Source organism: Scophthalmus maximus, chromosome 13 (assembly GCF_022379125.1).
Source record: "Scophthalmus maximus strain ysfricsl-2021 chromosome 13, ASM2237912v1, whole genome shotgun sequence".
Taxonomy (NCBI): domain Eukaryota; kingdom Metazoa; phylum Chordata; class Actinopteri; order Pleuronectiformes; family Scophthalmidae; genus Scophthalmus; species Scophthalmus maximus.
In genome coordinates this window covers 19,864,500-19,882,885 of record NC_061527.1, presented here as the reverse complement: position 1 = coordinate 19,882,885, position 18,386 = coordinate 19,864,500, and the positions used below count along the sequence as shown (strand labels likewise).

General features: G+C 41.5%; 2 protein-coding genes across 3 annotated transcripts; one reads left to right on the top strand and one right to left on the bottom strand.

Annotated features, from left to right (window-relative positions):
- Positions 1–635: 635 nt before the first annotated feature.
- On the bottom strand, positions 636–8,039 carry tomm70a (translocase of outer mitochondrial membrane 70 homolog A (S. cerevisiae)). Its single transcript, XM_035648700.2, has 12 exons — positions 7,675–8,039; positions 6,220–6,393; positions 5,085–5,211; positions 4,883–4,992; positions 4,642–4,790; positions 3,948–4,155; positions 3,311–3,445; positions 3,051–3,158; positions 2,839–2,955; positions 2,542–2,639; positions 2,321–2,443; positions 636–2,236 (listed from the first exon to the last, which is right to left on the bottom strand). The coding sequence occupies exons 1-12, from the start codon at positions 7,906–7,908 to the stop codon at positions 2,083–2,085; spliced, it is 1,737 nt and encodes a 578-aa protein (XP_035504593.1). The 5' UTR covers positions 7,909–8,039; the 3' UTR covers positions 636–2,082.
- Positions 8,040–11,189: 3,150 nt separating this feature from the next.
- lnp1 (leukemia NUP98 fusion partner 1) lies at positions 11,190–18,033 on the top strand. Of its 2 annotated transcripts, XM_035648656.2 has the most exons (5): positions 11,190–11,707; positions 13,743–13,982; positions 14,526–14,621; positions 14,917–15,100; positions 16,213–18,033. In XM_035648656.2, the coding sequence occupies exons 1-4, from the start codon at positions 11,525–11,527 to the stop codon at positions 15,079–15,081; spliced, it is 684 nt and encodes a 227-aa protein (XP_035504549.2). In that variant the 5' UTR covers positions 11,190–11,524; the 3' UTR covers positions 15,082–15,100; positions 16,213–18,033. The 2 variants fall into 2 exon arrangements, with proteins under 2 accessions (XP_035504549.2, XP_035504551.1); XM_035648658.2 differs by lacking the exon at positions 14,917–15,100 and having other exon boundaries at positions 11,193–11,707.
- Positions 18,034–18,386: the final 353 nt, after the last annotated feature.

The following is an 18,386-nucleotide window of genomic DNA, read 5'->3' as shown; positions in this document are numbered from 1 at the left end:
ATAGATGTGTTGCAGTGACCCAGCATGTACAGTACCTGGGCCTTGCAGCTATTTGAAACTCAGCAATCATTGACTTTATTTACACACTTTTAAACAATAATTTTCCCTCTGAAAAAAGTCTCATTATATTTACGCTACAACCTGTATCTATTTCAGTGTTAAATATCTGCTGACCGTTAGGACAGTGTTACAATTGTATCCATTATTTAATTTTATCTGATAAGTGTAACAAACAGCCATTTGAATTCAAGCATGCGGTTGTAACCCTTGCATCACATTGCCTGCAGGTGGCACAATTGTTAAATTTGTCGCAACCATTGCCTTCTTTGCCTGTAGGTGGCAGCATCGCATGACTACAGTTGGATTGACTTTCTATTCATAAAGGTGGCAATAACTGAGCTCCCGTTTGTCTCCAGCCTGCTTAACGTCATCAGTTTGAGAGTAACTAGCCAGTTCCGCGAGGTGATTCATTTTAAATATCAATGCACAATATACTACTTTAATCAATTTGTCTAAAAGCCAAAAGCATTGCTGTTGAAAATCACAAAGAGAAACCCAAACAAGCAAGAATATTTAGCACAACAAAATCAAGTTGCAGATCACGACACTGAAGAATGAGAAGAAACTTGCAGAGGTGAAATTCATTCCAGGAATTATAACTTTATTAGGATTCATATTGTCTCTCCCTTTGGTCACCACACATATCAATGACTATCAAACTGCCAACATTTTTAGTGCGTATCTGCAGATGAACTGTTTAAGATTTCAACCATTAGTCCTTTTGTTTCTCCACATTTGAGGGAGATGACTTTTGTTTTGAAGTAGTCCTCACCAGCTGCAGCTGGAATGCACGATTTGGTTCTTTGGCGTAACCACACATTCAGATGAAATGTAGCCACTACTGCTGAATAAATGTCACAGAACAGGAGTATTTTGATTTTCTAAAAATTTAAAAAAACTCACTACTCTGCACTCATTTAGTGGCCGAATTTTTTTTTTTTTGCAGTCTACAGATGTTGCTTGAGAACCAAATCATACACTGTGCCAACATATTGTCTGGGGCTGCATGTAGGCTGGAAACAATAAGGCGCGAGAGAAAAAAATCTTGTCACTATCTTAGGGTCTACCCCTTAAAAAGATGAAACCAATCATATCATGAAAATAAACCTTTTACAACAAAATAGAGAATAAATCCTGTTTCTCAATTAAAGAAAAAACACTGACTCGCTAAACCCTTGTGACATTTGACACCAGAGGCCGTTTAAAAAATAAGTTTTGCACAAAGTATCTTATAGTTGGGGTTTTCCTAGTGTTCAAGACAGCACGAGCATTGCATTGACAATTATTCATACAGTGAACATGCTGCACAAAGTAAATACAAAAAAGAAAACAGGCAATGTCATTATTTAAAAAACAAAACCAAAAAAAATACAGTTGCTAAGCTAGACTCTGTTGCCTCATATCCATGGGAACAATTCCAGCATTACGAACATAGAAATTACACATTTGACTAGAATTTTAATCTTGCATTCGGAACTGATAATGTAAGTTACAATATGGAGATAGCTGGACAAACATTTTAGAACAGCATAAATTAACAAGTGAACAGTCCATTAGAACTAAGTCAAGCTCTCACAGTATTTTTTATAGATTTTTGAGTGTCACAGAAGCCTGAAAGTCAGAAATTGTTTCAACAGACTGCACACATTTCAATTCTCTTACATTTATACATCGTTGATACTAATTTAGACTGGTATACATGGCAATTCATGTATGTTTTTATCTCTATGTGACACAAATTTTTGTGCCAGCAGTTGGATTAGATCCCCCCGCTCAGCAACCCCTAACCCAACAACCTATCTAATGTACCAGAGGTCTGGATTACAGCTCGCCGTGACAGTGAATAGAAATCCCTCTTTTCCATCAAAACAAACCCCTTTAATGTGATGTAAGGGCCCTCCATTTTTTTTTCTCTTATTATCCAGTACTGTTAATTTTTTTTTACAGATCAAAGTAAAGTTGCATTTTAACACAGTTGGCGTTAAGCAATAAAGACAGATTGGCGATCAACTGGAAGGGGAGTTACAGTGTCGGCGGTTTCAGCCCATACTTTCGGGCCACTTCTGTCTGGGCGTACGCTGCATCACATAACGAATACAAATGAGCCATCTCCATCTCTGACTTGGCAAGATTAATCGCTTTGTTGAACATTTCTATCGCCTTGTCCAGATTCCCCCTGAAAAGAAAATCCTCTGGTTACTTCAAGCACTTCAAGAAAACTTCTAATGTGTGGTTTGGGTTATATATTGTTAAACCTCACCTTTGCACTTCAATGGTTCCCATAGTTTCATAGGCAAAGTCACACTTGTTGTCAATTTCAATGGCCTTACTAATGAGTTCCAGACCCAAGTCAAGGTCTTGTTTCCATTGCAGCTGTAACAACCTAGACATAAATTTTTACAATCACGAACAGGTCCCATTTTCACAAATCAGTTGAATTATGAATGAATGACAACATGAATGAGAAAATTAAACACCGACCCCTTGTGGACATATGTGGTAGCGTTGTCTGGTTCCAGTTCGATACACTTGTCATACATTTCGTCTGCTTTTCCAAATTGCTGCTGATCAGTCAAAGCCTGAGAAGAACACAGCAACGTGCAAGATTGTGAGCTCATATTGAACACAGCAGCACAAGGTCTGAAGGTGCCATTTCCTGTCTACATAAAGTTTCATTACAAAGTTTTTTTTTTACAAAGGACATGTACAGTGAGCAGATCAAAGGAGTAGTTCGTGGCCGTTGATCAATAAAAAAAACAAACTTTATTGACCTCATACCTGAGCATAAAGAGCGTAGCCCTCTGCACACTTTGGGAACCTCCTGATAACGTCCTCAAAGCCGTCCATGGCCGTCTGTACTTGTGATGGGTTGTTTCCAGTATATGCTTGTCGGTACTGAACAAAACAAGACAAGCGAAATTATCTATTTATCAATGATCTTAATGTCAGTGATACCTGCTTTTCAGTTAGTCTTTAGTGTAAAGACTTACAAGAGCAAAGCATTTCTGTGCCTGGGCCAGAGCGGAGTCGGGCCTGAGCAGGATGCACTCGTCAAAGTCTCCCACCGCCTCGTCCACCTGGTCCAACAGTATCTTCAGCTGAGAGGAAACATGGGAGCACATTTATGATGAGATATAACAAAAAACCTATCCACCGTCTCATGACCACTGTCATTTTGTACTACGGCAGCGACTGTGCAAACGTTTAGTTAGTGATTTAGTGACAACATATTCCCAGCTCAACTTCCTACCTGACCCCTGTGGTGATACACATCAGGGTTGCGTGTGTCAATCTCGGCGGCCATGTTGAAGTCCTGTGTGGAAAGCATAGGCTGCTGCTGCTGCATGTACATGCTGCCACGCTTGATCAAAGCGTTGGCTCGTAGCTGCGACGAGGAAAAAACAGAGAGAACCTGTCAGGTCATAGCTTGTGAAGGATCTCTTTGTTTATGTAAAGAAATGATTTGATAAGTTGCGAGGAAGTGGTATTAACTGAAGTCGAGGCTTAAGTAGTGAATTCCTTTCAATGCCCACTTTTCTTTAATAAAAAACAATAATCAGTAATGGGGGAAAGTCTCTCAGACAATGTATTCTGTCTTTAGTTTTGGATTACACTTTCATAGAATTTTCTGAGAACTTAATGTGATTGTCAAGGAATGTATTTATTAATCACAAGACATTTTGTCTTGTGCGATACATTATCTCAAAATGACCAAATCCCAAGAATCATCAGCACAGTCAACTGAAACTTAACAAAGCAACAAGGAGTTAGCAACAGGCTGTACTAAATATGTCTGTAGTGGCTTTAAGTTGTAAACAACTATCTTAGTAGCTGAATGGCTTTGAAATCCCAACCATGACCAGGTTTATTACATCAACAATCCTCACCTTCACATTGGCATCCTGCATGTTGATTACCCGGTCCAAATCAGGCTGAGCAGCAGTAGCATTGCCAATGAGCAGAAAGAATGTGGCGCGCAGCAGGAGGGCCTCGGCAGTGTATCGACCGCCTGACTCAATCTCCTTGGTGCATTCGCTGATGATCTTGTCATAGTTCTCCTCCTCCATGTACTGTTTTGCCTTCAGATAGCCAGAGCTAAAGAGGTGGAGGGGGAAAAAAACAGATCAGGTTAAGTTTTCTATCCACCATGTGAAATCTCCTGTCGATAATCATGATGAATTATGATGATTTTGGTCCAATGACCACTAATGTGATGACCAGTGAGGCTAAAATTCCCAGATGTACATCCACATCTGAAGTGGAATAGGTGTAGTAGTAGAACTCATCCACGCCCCACATGCTTCCCTAGCACCAGACTTGCGTTACAAAAATACAAATGCTTATCATACAACTCCTTGTACTTGGGGTCAGACACTTAAATTAACAGTTAGTGTTAGTTAGTTAAAAAACATGAATGTGTTTAGAACTTTCACTGCAAAACCTTCACATCGAGTTTCATTTTTGTGTACAAGTGAAACACAGTTTCCTATAGAGCCTCCTGTTCTATGCCCCCAGCTCCTCTGTCTCAAGTAAAACCTTTATTTACCATAAAGTTCGTAAGGGGTAAAAATGTCCTCTGACCTCTCTGTGACCTCGGCTGCCTCGCCCTCTTTGTCCTTGTCTTCATCTTTCTTCTCTCCCTTCTGCAGGGGCTGCGAGATGATGTCATCGGTGAACGAGCTGAAGTAGGACTTGATGAACTGAGGTGAAGGCATCATCGGCTCACGGTTCTGCAGAGGAGGGGTTTGAAACCACACTGTTAACTGTGACAATTCGGACATAATAAAATTACAAAGAAATGTCTCTTCAAGGTGACAAATACCTTGTACTTGTCCTTGGCTTTCTCTTTCCCCAGCTGCTTCAGCACTTTGTCTGCTAGCAGCATGCTCTGTTGGTTCTGGAAGGCCTCCAGAATACACACTGCTGTGACATCTGGTGGCAATGACACAAACTGACAATTACCAACACTTGTTTTTAGTTTAACTTGAAAACAGACATTTTGAGAAGACAAACGACCGTCTCACCCTCTAGACACTCCTTCTTGTTGTCTTGTTTCTCCAGAGCCTTGGCCCTCCTGAACAGAGCTTTGATATAGCGTGGATTCAGCTCCACGGCCTGACAGCAGTCCTGTATCACTTCTGTCCACTTCATCTGTAATTATAGTGACACACTAATTATCTTCTTGAAAATAAGTATATCTGACTATACTGTGTTCCAGAGGTCTGTCCACCACAGAGAAGGTTTACAGACCTGTCATTTATTTGTTTTATTGCATTCATTTGGAAATTAAGATGCTTGAAAATTAATGGCTCAATGATTGGGTCTAAGTCTGATGCTTTCACTTTTAACAGTGCTTAATTAAATAATTCGGTGGTGATGTTAAGACATTCAATTAAGCAACTCTGCAAAACATTTTTTTTAACTGCTGTAAATCCAAATGAAAGTTTTACTAAAAGGAGAAGTTCAAAGCATGCTATAAAGATTTTCACACGTTGATTTTAATCGATAGCAAGACGTAGAAACTATAGTGATACATCTGAAAAACCAATGGATAATACATCTTTCTTTAAATTGAAAAATTTCCTCAACCAATGAATAGAACCAAATAGATAAAGAACACCATAATACAGTTACCGAGTCCACAGATTAATCTAAGTTTAGATGTTACACCTTTTGTTTAAACCTTCAGTCAAAGGTGAAGGTGGAAAGATTTGAGATGGTTGATGATTTTCACAGAATTTGCTACACATTCACAAAACAGGTGTGACCACTGTTTTCTGTGGAGGCATGCCGTCCGTCCAGGTTTTAGGTTGTGAGAAGAACATGAATGAATCTGTTTCAGGCTGATTCCGAGTTCATGGAAGGGAAATGAGCATTGAAATAGAAAAATAAATCCATCTCTTCAGAAAAGGTCTAAATGGGAATAAATGCAACATACAATACAACTTGCAAGGTTACTCTAAAAATTATGATATTGTATATTGTTTATTTCTGCAAAATAATTGATGGACAATCAATGCCAGGAAGGGGAAACACCTCCTTAACAAGGGGTGGACTTAAGATTGAGAAATTCCCTTTGTTGTCACTCATATCTCAATTTGTATGGGTCTTTCACATTAACAACAACCTCTGTACATATCAAAAGAAGGTGGTGCCAACCTGCTGTTCGTAGGCTGCGGCTCTGTTCTGGTAAAACGTTGACAAATCGGCCTTCTGCTCTTTGGGGCAGAGGGCAATGGCCTCTGTGTAGCACTGGATGGCATTCTCATACTTGCCAGCCTTGAAGTACTTGTTGCCCTTGTTCTTTGCTCCTTGGGCCCGATCCAAGGGGCTCTGAATAAGAGAGGGAAATCGAGGGTTAAAGAGTCAGAAGACTGTCATTCTTAGGCTTTTCAACTGAATTGCACAGGGGAAAGTGCAAAAAAGCCATTTAAAACAACTTTAACTACAGGAACACTGATGTGAAGTAACAACGGTGAATGTGCACAAAGCCAGGTCAGGTTTCTTGTGCAAAATGTTTCCAAAGTGAGATAAAACACATTCCACAGACACAATCGAACACCGCACCAATATATAAACTTGGTGCACTTGATAATACGCATGTATGGACTGTGAAATACTGGATGAAACCCACACAGCTTCCGAGTGTGTGCTTTGAACGTCCCTTTAAAAGGTCAATGAAATATAATATCTGCACATCATAACACAGTTCCTCAAATGAATCCTGTCCGTTCTCAAATGTTAAGATGGAATTACCTCATATTCACAGGACACTTTCATACATTTCAAGGTAGTAATATCATGTAAACTAAAAGCCATCACTCGAAACGGGTATGAGAAACATGGACAGACACAAATGACACATCTCAGTGACAGTGTACCTGTGAGCACTGCAGCTCAAATGAGTAAAATGTTTATATTGTTCAATTGCAGGAGTGATCGACTCTGAACATTCAATTAACTATAAGAGAGGAATCCTGGCTATGTTAATTAAATATTGCACATCACCGATGCATGACAGTGACTTATAGCCTGTTGTACCATCTAATAACACTGCCTCTGCCCCAACAAACCAGACAGCAGATTCAAATGACAGCCAACCGACCCGCGGTGGCCTGTCTGACGTTGGCTAGCATACCCAGACACATATGCTAATAACGCTGTTTAAAAAATATATATATATATATATAGTGCCACATGCGTTTACAGCAAAAAAAATGAATCGGCCGAGGCTTCGTCCCGCATGTGAATTATTAGTTCTTTACAGCCATGTCATATTTAGACGTTTGCAGCCAGAGTCGTTCACCGAGTTGTCCTAGGAGCCGGGGGCTGCTCCGATAGCGTTAGCTAACGTGACAGCTAGCTAGCGGCTAACACCGGCTAACTCGCCGCGGACGAGCCGGTTGCTATCGTCGGCCTTGCTCCGGCGCAGGGGGCTGTCAGTGGCAGCGTCGGTAACGCGTCCGTGTCCTTGACTGTGCTCTCGCGCCCCATGACAGGCTTTTGCCGTTGCAACGTGCGCATTGGACAGAAGAAGCGCATCCCGCTTAACGCGGGGACAAGTCACACTAACAGCAACGGCGAGTGGAGGCGTCGAGGCGAAGGTAGAGTCACCATGTTCTCCTGCTCCCGGTTGGCTCGAGCTTCGCCGTCTTGGCCCTGCACGGGACTGGCGCTGCCTTCTGGCGTCTTCCGCTCGCCGGCGCCCTTCCTCTCCTTCGTCCTGCTGCGGTTCCACAGGTAGACCGCCCCCACTCCCAGCACTATGGGGGTGCCGACCAACAGTGCCAGCTGCCAGCGGGGCAGTCCGGTCCCTCCCTGCGGCTCGACTGGCTTCGAAGCAGCCATGATCTACAACCGAGCGGTGGGTTAGCCAGTATCAGCCGCGACAGGCAGCGTGAGCAGGAGGCGACGCTTCTTCTTCTTCCAGTGCTCCGAGAGGTCACCCGCGCGCCGCAAGGAATCATGGGATATTGGCGGACAAGCGCCGGGCTGTGTGTAGTTGTAGTCCTGCCGCGGCCATTTTGTAGTCCGACCGTTAATCTCGTCATTGGAGAGGCACGGAGCCCAGAGGAATTGCGATCGAGCGAATTATGTCTACAGCAGTGTGTGTGGTACTGTGTCAGAGATGCACTGTAGTTTTCAGAATATATAGCCTTTTAAAAACAACAAGGCATTATATACATTTACCTCATGTGAGGTGACATTACTGCCACTTTGAGTTTTATTTGTCATGTGAGTGGTGAAATAACAATTTTCTCACGACTCTGTAGAAGAAAAAAACAAGAAATTCAATGAAATTAAAAAAAACGAAATAAGTTTAAAAATATATATATAATGTTTAAAAACTGTAGCCACCAGGTGGCAGTGCTGCTGAGTCTCTCAGAGACACCCAACACCATCACTCAACATTTTATCCTTAACAATGTTTATTTATCATACTTGTTTGTGTGTTCGTGCGTGCGTGCGTGTGTGTGTGTGTGTGTGTGTTTGTGTGTCCTCCCTGTCCCATTTCAGAGTTTGGAGCTGGTCTGTCTGGAGCCCAAATACTCAATTTGCACCCCAGGCCATCTGTCCTCAAACAGCACTGAACACTTTTCAAAGTCAACTGTACTTAGCTGATATGAGGAAATTATCCGATGAAGAACCTTGTCCTTGCAGAAACACAATTTGTCCAGGATGTGTCGTTTAAAACATGTTACAGTCGCCTGTTCTGAAAAATCCATAAAATCAATTTTGCTACAAAACTACAACACGTGATGAGACACAATAACCTTGTACTGTGGATGTGTTTACTACAGTAACAGCTCCCTTCAGTGACCCAGCAGATACTGTTGCTTTACAAAGATGAAAAAGTGCTACTCACAGAGAGGTTACATTGAGGATGTCTGATCTTTTAGCTATTCCTGACTTTGTCTGTTATTCCTGCAAAATGTGTCTGGTATTGTTAGCACTGCCAGCTTAGTTTGAGGCCCTGCCACTCAATGTTTGGTTAACCTGTGCCCACTGACATGTGTCTATTGCTGGGAAATGTTTAGATGAAAGAAGCAGGTACTTTGAAATTGCAAATCTTTACTATTTATTTGCGGGTTAGACATCATCTATTATCATGCATACATAATGAGTTATTATTGATTTGCTTTTGTTGTTATTATTCGTGGTCACTTGTGACCAGGTGTGCTTTTAAATGGCCATATCTAGAAAAAACAACAGATTACTGTAATCCTGTTCTCAGTCGTCATCTGAGGTTACGTGACAAAGCATGAATGTATCATAATGGGGACTGACTGGATTAGTCCTCATCTTTGAGACTCAGGTCTCTGAGACAATTTTCAGTTTGTGATAATACAAAGTGAAGTTTTGTTCACGTTCAAGTGTCGACTTTTAAATTTCAACCCCCCGTAAATTTTCATTGCTTTGTGTACAGTTTGTTAACGCTTCACACATCGTTCCGCTAGTGCACTTTAAAGTGGTTACCTAAAATTTACTTTAGAAAATTAAACATCATTCCAATGTTATAATCAATGAAAACTAAGTGTTATAATAGTTGCATAAGTATACAAAACAGTAGGACCGCACAAGTCAGACAAGAGGGATAACAGGATTGAGTAGCTTTAAATAGCCCGTGCGGTACAGCCTGTGTTTCTTCTGTGGGTTTCAGAGCACTTTCCTAACCTGTACTGAACAGTACAAATACCTGCAGACTCCACGAGGATTCTGTGGCATCTTGCATATTCTGTTGATTGATAACAATATGTATACATTTGATGAAATTGTAGAACTCACAATGCTTCCAAAATTGTACCTCTGATTTAATACAGCTCATGGTATGGTATCTAGAATGAACTGACCACGGATACACTGCACAAGAGGTTTATTTGTATAGCACATTTCAACCACCAATGCTTTACATAAAACATTAAAAGCATTGGGAAGAAACACATAAAATCACATTAAAATACAATGATTAAAAAGAGTAGATAAAAACATGTTTAAGTAGAATAAGACAGGTAATAAAAGTTACAGTGCAGTGGAAGAAATGCATAGATAGTTCATTCACTGAAAGGCAGCGGCAAACAGAACCCTAAACCATTCAGTGCTTTGTAAACCCACAGTAGTATTTTGAAATCAATTATTTGACAAACAGGAAGCCAGTGTAAAGATCTGAGGACTGGAGTAATATGATCTGAGTTTTTGGCCTTAGTGAGGACTCGAGCAGCAGCGTTCTGAGTTAACTGCAGTCGTCTGATTGACTTTTTAGGGAGACCTGTGAGGACACTGTTTCAGTAGTCGAGTCTGCTGAAGATGAATGCGTTGACAAACAGAGACATAAGTCCTTAAGTCCTTGATATATTCTTTAGGTGATAGTAGGCTGATGTCGTTATCATTTTAATGTGGCTGTTGAAGTTCAGGTCTGAGTCCATGACTACACCCATATGTCTGGCTGGGTTTGTGGTTTTTAACATTACCATTTGAAGCCTTTAAATCGTTCTTCCCTGGCTCCAAAAACAATTATTTAATTTTTTTCTTTGTTCATTTGAAGAAAATGCTGTTGCATCCGGTCGCTGATTTCCTCAAATGCATTTACTCTGTGCTTGTTTTGGACCATAGTCCCCGGGGGATGTTGTTATATAAACTTGTGTGTCGTCTGCGTAATTATGGTCACATATTTTGTTGTTTTCCATGATCTAAGCCAGTGGGAAATTTTACCGCGTGATCATGTGCAAGTCAATGAACAACATGTGCCCATGACTATTTTTGCACAAGTTTGTGCAACTGTTGTATATCTATTTGTTGAAGTGGTATTGTACACGGTGCATGTCTCATGTGTAAGAAGTTCATTAAAAAAGCACCTCTAAGACCAAAAGAAGAAAAAAGAAAAAGAAAATATGATCAGTTATGTTTCCTCCCTGTCCAGTATTGCACGAGCCCCAGGCTTACAGCGCACAGTGGCAGACAGAGATGCCTGCACTCCATAAATATTGACAGGTTTGATGTACTCAGCGAGTGGAAAGTATGGGGAAATTGGAGTTTCAGTTGTCCACCCCCAGGCCCATGACTGTAATGGAAAGATTAAAAGCACTGGTCACATCGCCCAGGCCAGTGCCAAAATACTAGCCATTCCTCCCTGCCTCCCTGTTTACTCCCACCATCCCCATTTCTACTTTCTACCAGTAACGCTAAATAGATTACAGGGGATTCACTTATTTAAAGACCCGAGCGAAAGCTCTGCGGTTTAAATCTGGATCAACTGAGAATAACTCAACTACAGCAACAGCGCTTGAGGCACCAGAGGGATCTAATTGAAGCAAGTTACCTCTGCGTTGTGTTCAGTAGAAGAGCAGCCGGTGAGCCAAGGGCTTAGTGGGTCAGCCCAGCGTTGCCTTTACCCTCTGTGCCTCTCAGCTGGCATTCACACTTTCACTTGCTAAACCGAGAGGGGCTCCAGCGCACAACCTCCACCATGTCTCTCAGGCTGTTGCCGGGTTTCATCACCGACGACGACGACGACGACGGTAACTTCACCAAATGGATGAGTAGTTACTGGGGTCACGGAGCGGAGAGCGGACACTCCAGGGAAAGGAAACGTAGCTTCAGAAGACCAGCCAAAGCACGAGTTGACCGAAGAGCATCACTCCCAACCGTGGTAAGGGCCGCCAGCGTCTCACGGATGCATTGCATGTGACTTTGCTCAATATGTATTAACACTGACACAATTTATATTTCCTTTATTTTTCTTTTAGTGTTTTAAGTGTTTTAAAACGTATTAGTAAAAAAAAATACGTCATACTTACAGTATATTAAGTATATTTCCCCCCACACTAGAATTAAAGAGTGGAAAACATTTAAAAGTTATGTACAGCATATTCAAAATCTATGGCTGAGCCACAAAGAAAGTACAGTATATTTTGTCAGACAATGACAGCAGATTAATGCTTGTATATACTCTGCAGACATGGAAAACCCTCATGTTGCTATGAGCACTATGCATGCTATGTAGGTCTGTTATAGTGTTGAGCAATAGGATGTCCCGACCTGTTCTCGTCAATAATGTCAGCTGATGCATAAGTATATGAAGTTCCCTCAGCACACACACTAAAACACACAAACACAGAGATGCACAACTAGGAGTCTTTTTTGTGCACTGTTATATTGTAACATGCAAAATTTCTGACATTTTAACCTTAAAGTACAGACTTTGTAATGTTTTAAGTAATGATTTTGGAGTCAGGTATTCTCATTAATCACAACTTTGACTGTATTACTTTGCATCACTGTTGCCGAACACTGCAAATGCTCATGCAGTTTTCAAATATGTACAGACCTAGATGCGGGTCTGGCCTTTGTTCTGTTTCCATGTTGACGTACTGTATATATAACTTGTACAGAGATTCCCGTCATAGAGGGAGGTCACAGGTCAGTGGAAGCTACAGTACACAGCAGCAAAGCTTACGTCTCACTACAGTAGGCGCTCAGTATGCTCAAGGACAATTTGGCAACAAGGATGTTTGGCAAAACATTAAAATTTACCCCTGTAGGCTTACAATAGACTGGTGAAAGGATAAGCAATGCATGCCTGCAGCTGAATTCCTGTTTTTCCAGTCAGTTGATATATTCTGTATTAATATTTCTACCAACAAAAGTTATAATTCTATGCGATGCTGCTGATGTTGCTGCATAACCAATCAATCTTGATGCCTGTGTAACAGCTTTCCTTGGAGAAATTTGATCCGTTTATTGTTTTGAGTTGCCGAATGTAGAATAGTTTCATTGGAAGTACTGACGAAAAAATATTTTTTCATATGATTAGAGTTGCACTTCCATTTTGAGAGATTTGTCAGAAATCCTCTATTAAATGGCATTTAAGTGAAACTAAAGTGCTCACACAAAGCACCGATGGCTGCACCTCAGTTGCAAACTTTGATTTGGTTTCAGTGTAAAAGCCTGTGCTTCTGCACACACACACATCCACATTTGCATGCAAATTCAAAATCATCCTTTTTATTATTCGGATATTTTGGAATTGTGCCTGGAAGTGCAGCACTGTCGTGATCACACTGGTGGACTTCTGTGTCCAAACAGTCTTAAATGCTGCTTCCTCGTGATAAAGCACCTCCCATACAAAGTATGTTTCACAACACTACGTTTTGTCTGTAGGCCTGAGCACCTTTTGGACACAGTAATCCAGATTGGCACCACCACAGTCGAAGGGTTTAGCAATGTTCAGGACAATTCAGAAGTAAATCATTAATGGGAAGAACATATCAGAATATTGATAGATAGATAACTTTATTCATCCCCAAGGGAATATTGGGTATATTGGGTAATATGCTTTTTTCGCAACACATAAGTGCTAAAATTGGATTATTGCTGTTATGTAAATATCAATGAACTCACTGGCCTTAGTCAATACTATAATTAGGTGGGTACGTTGTAAACATGTTACTTAAGGATATTAGTGAGTAAGTGATTAACAGATTAACAGACAAAGGCGCAGCCCAGTCGTCTGTTCGATCCAATGTTCTCATAAGCGCTCTCTGCAATTTCAGCCTCAACAGGAAACAGGGAGATGTGACACTATTGTTTCACTTGCAGCTAAATTTGCATCAACTCGATATCCAAAGTCAGATTTGTCATGATGTGCACTGACACTTGTCGACCTTTCCCCGCGCGATCCACAGTCACAATTGGACGCCATGAAGTTGAACAAGCTCCATGCGGCGACGATGGCACCCGCTCCCAGCCACATCAAACCCAGGGAGGAGAAGGGGGAGGTCAGGTACCACCAGAGAGCCCGTCGCTCCTCCTCAGACGACAACAGCCGCCCCAAGACGGGCGTTCCAGAGAACCGCATCACCACGATCCCAGAGCTCACCGAGTCTTTCGAGAAGAGACTTTGTGTCCGTGACAAGAGGGCTGTGGTGAGCAGTAGTTCTCTGAGGTTACCTGCCCAGTGTGTTGTAGTAGATTATCCAGTTACCTGCAGGTCAGCTTAGTTTTGGCCTGCGTCTTTCCCTAACAGGGTTTTAAGAAGCTCTTGAAGATTAATGAACTCTTAGGGAGACTTAAAAGATGCATTACCTTAATGTGCTGACGGGATCACAGGGAGCGCTTATTGAGGATATTGATGGAATATGATCATTTCTATTATATTTTCAGATTAGCTTTTTAATATACTGTGATTAACTTGGTAATGACAGTAATCTTCGTTGTAGATTTTCAATATCTCTATCGGAGCTTTCAAAATAAAAAGTTATGTGTTTGCTCTTTTACCATCAAGTTCAAACCATTTGCCTTTTTGTTGATTAAATACGCAAAATGTTTAACAGCGATCTCATGTTGTGGGACCCCAATGAAATGAGGCAGCAGTAATATTGTAACTATATGCCATAAATAGTTTTGAAACCGTTGTTGATGTGGTCTTATAAATCCTTCTGATTCAAAGTTGACTCTCTCTTTTGCAGAATAATGATGACAGGTTGTGGCTGATCTGTCACGAGGACATGCGTAAGAACGGAGGTGTTCAAGAGCTGCACTGTGCAAACCGCTTCCACAAAGAGGTAAAACATATCTGCATCGTGCATGTCTCCTGTACACTGCGTTCCCCTGTCACCCTGACCTTCCCATCGCAGAGGCATCGTCACTTTTCCAATCCCAGCATGTCAGAAATCAGATATCCCCGGTGCATGAAGGCCTCTCACTTCCTTGGACGCGCATGATGCGAAGTGGTGTGAACACTGTGCCTTGGCCTGAAAACGAACTCTGTGGAGGCATGGAGCACACTAGCAGCTTTCCAGTGGTCAGAGGTCTTGACACTTACCGATTACAATGTCTCTTGTTTGGTTGGTGCCCAAGGAGGCTCACAGGTTAGAGCAGTGTCGGCCCCACAGCGGCAGTGAAGCAGCATCTTGTCAGGTGAGGAGACTCTCGGACGAGAGGAGAAAGTCGGCAGACGGACCAATCTCCTTGGAGGAGAAGCACACACTGTGCCGCCAACTGTCCCTTCGTAGACACCGCTGATGTCGTCCTGTGGAAGGAGGTGACTCATTTTGGGAAGAGGAGATTTGCACCCTTCGCTAAAAACATCAGGGATAATCACCTGTATTTTTACTTCTATATGGGGTAACACTCTGGGGGTTCAAGCGATCAAATCTCAGGGCCTTGACTGTGCCTGATCCTGAAAAGTTTCCCCGTGGGCCCATTGCTATGTCAGCTGTGGAGTCATTACGACTCTTTTTCCTCAGTGACAAAATCCAGGAGGATTCATTCAAGTCAGACCTCATGAATAAAAGTATTTAAAATGTCTGAAAAAGCCTTGGACTTGTGACACAAAACTAATGTAGGAGTTGATAGAATTATCAGTACTTGGAGTTGTGAGTGCATGAATTAGCTAGCTGGAAATATATTATTTTAACACTGGCAAAAGACATGTGCCTCTGTGTATTACCATTTTTATAAATTATGAAATATTTGCGTCAATGTAGTACATAAGTGATGTAATGCTCTTTTGTGTTCAGTCATGACTCACAGATACGATGTGACAATCTAAGTACTATCTTGCTGGTGACATCCACCAATGGTGTGAAATATCACACAAGGAAAATATTCTCAATTTAGCTAAAAGACTATATATATTTTAAATAGTGTGGAAACTTAAAAAAAGATCCCAAAATATTGAATATGGCACATACAGTAGATTTGATGTATGTATTATAGAATCTGAAGACCTGTAGGACAACTTGTAATTTTGATTGCTTGGAAGTTGTTTTAATGTGAGCCAACATGATGTGTATGTGTGTTCAGTCATAATTTCAGTGTTTGCATTTTGTGTTAAAAAACCCTAAATATATAACCAAGGAAATCAATTATTAACTTTTAATGTATCTACTACAGATTTGACCTGGTTTATGACTTTTATACCAGCGCTCCGTCAACAACAGATGAAAACGTGACAACAGTGTCCTTGCAGTTCAGGGTCAGGTCAGCGTTGGGCCTGTCATGCACACAGTATGCTTACTGTAGGTCAGCGCGTTGGAAATTACCTCCTGGCCTCAGTGAGAGTAAATCCATACCTGTGTAAATCATAAACATTCAGCCAGGCCGAAAATCAGATTCAACAGATGCAATGATGTCTTTTAAAATGTGTTTCAGTGCATGGAGCAGTGGCTGTGGAAGAGACAGATGTGTCCTACGTGTCGTGTCCAAGTGTCAGTGGCGCAGCCCCTCTACTGGTCTTCGTCCCGCATCAATGTCCCATGACAGTCCTTGCCATGCCTGCATGTCCTTGTGACACACTGACCCCAAGACCTCCACCACACCTCAGTCCTTCTGCTTCAATTCCTGGGTACGAATGACTGTGTGCGGCTTTTCATCAAAATAGTTCTCAAGAGGGACACTTTCGTTTGGTTAATCTTCCGTCAAGTGAGGGCGCAGGGGCACTCTATGAGAGTGAAGGGCCCCTTCACAAGAGAGACAACGATGGTAATTTGGCCTCACGCTGTTTATTTATACAGTGCATGATAAAAGGTTTTGTCTTTTTGTTTCCTTTGGACAGAGACAAGCTTTATGCTATGCTAAGCTAACTAGATGCCAGCTCCATGAGTGATATCATCTAATTACTGGCAAGAAAAATAAAGAGCATATACTTCCCAACGTTTCTTTGGAACAGATCTTAAGCATTTTAGTCTCATGACTTCCGCCACATTTAATTGACATCTCGTAAAACTTGGCGTTTGTTTGAATGTTGGAAATAACGATACTCACATATTTATGATGAACTGGCTTTGCTGATCTGAAAGTGAGTGAGTGCACCTTTGTGTTTTATGTCCACAGTCATAATCTTTACACCTATAAAAGTGAACTCCTCCTGAAACTCTGAGTTTATCCGTCATACATAACTTCCCACCTGTTCCATCTTCCTGCCTTTACTGTTGTTTTGCATGTGAGGTCCGATCGACTGTCGTCTCTGTCCTGTTGAGCAAAGCATGACGTCACCCCATTCAAAGTGATTGAGAACAGCTCTGTTGGAGCCTACACCACGTACATGTGGTTCCACTGTAAGTGCTGCGGGGCCCGGGGACCCTAGTGGTCAGCTCTTACTTTAAGCCCCAGGGTCCCAGGGGCCCTCGTGGTCAGTTTATGCTTTAAACACCATGGGGCCAGGGGACCCTCAAATTGTAAGTGCTGAGGGGTCTTGGGGGCCCTAGTGGTTAGCGCACATTTTTCCCGGGGGCCTTTACCATATAAGCACACAGGGGGCTGGTGGTCAGTTTGCGCTTTGAGCACAAAGGGCCCTGGCGTTCAACTTCCCAAGTCTTAGGCAAAGCACCGTATGCAGTGCGAGGCCCCGAGGTACTGGCCCCACTGGCCCGGTCCATGAGCCAGCCTTGTGTGCAATATGTCCAACAAATTCAGACTGCAAATACAAAATATTATCTTACATATAGTTTTGATGTTTAGCATGTTGAAGACTTCATTATCTTTATTTCAATTGGCTCACAGTATATATTTAGCTGTACTTAATTCAGTCACGACCCAGCGAATGCCAGCTTCTACTGACATCTGGCTTGTATATCCAACTAAAATAAATCTGTTGGCACACTGCAGATATAGCTTTTTAAGATTAGTTCAAACGTAGCTGGGGTAAAGTATTTTTTCTCTCAGTATTTCTTTTCACTTTGCTTAAAGAGAAATGACTATTTAGGTAATTGTAATATATTTATTACTGTTCTCTCTGGGAGATTCACGTTTGTTTTTTTTGATTGTCTATCACATTTGACCTATTTAAATGTCTGTTGCTGTCCCACATTTTTTAAAATATTTTTACTCACTCCCCAAAATAAAAAACCCCCACTGTGTGTAAGGCCGACTTCACACTGCCAAGAGCTGAAAAGCTGAGCTTACACGGAAACAACTAGAAGTGGCATCAGCTGCTTCATGTGACTGTACTGTTGAATAAAGATGCTAATGTGACACACTATTGTTGTGGTTTGCTTTGATTTCAACTATCATTCTGTTTTCTGTCTCGATATGTTATTTACAGGCGTTATGACATTTAATTATGTTTTCATTGTTCAGATTATATCACTGCAGCCCAAAATGCCAGTAATCACAGTTTTCAAATCTCACAAAGAAATGGCAATACCATAGCAGATGTTTCTCAAGACAAACATAAAGGCATAACTACTACATGTAAGACAAAACATTGTGGTGGCTAGTCTGACAGTGCAGACGTAACAAAACTGTTTTTAAAATATGCTCATTTTCATTTTGATAAGTCTATCGACAGGAAAACTGTAACTACAGTGTATTTTTCTAGTCATGCA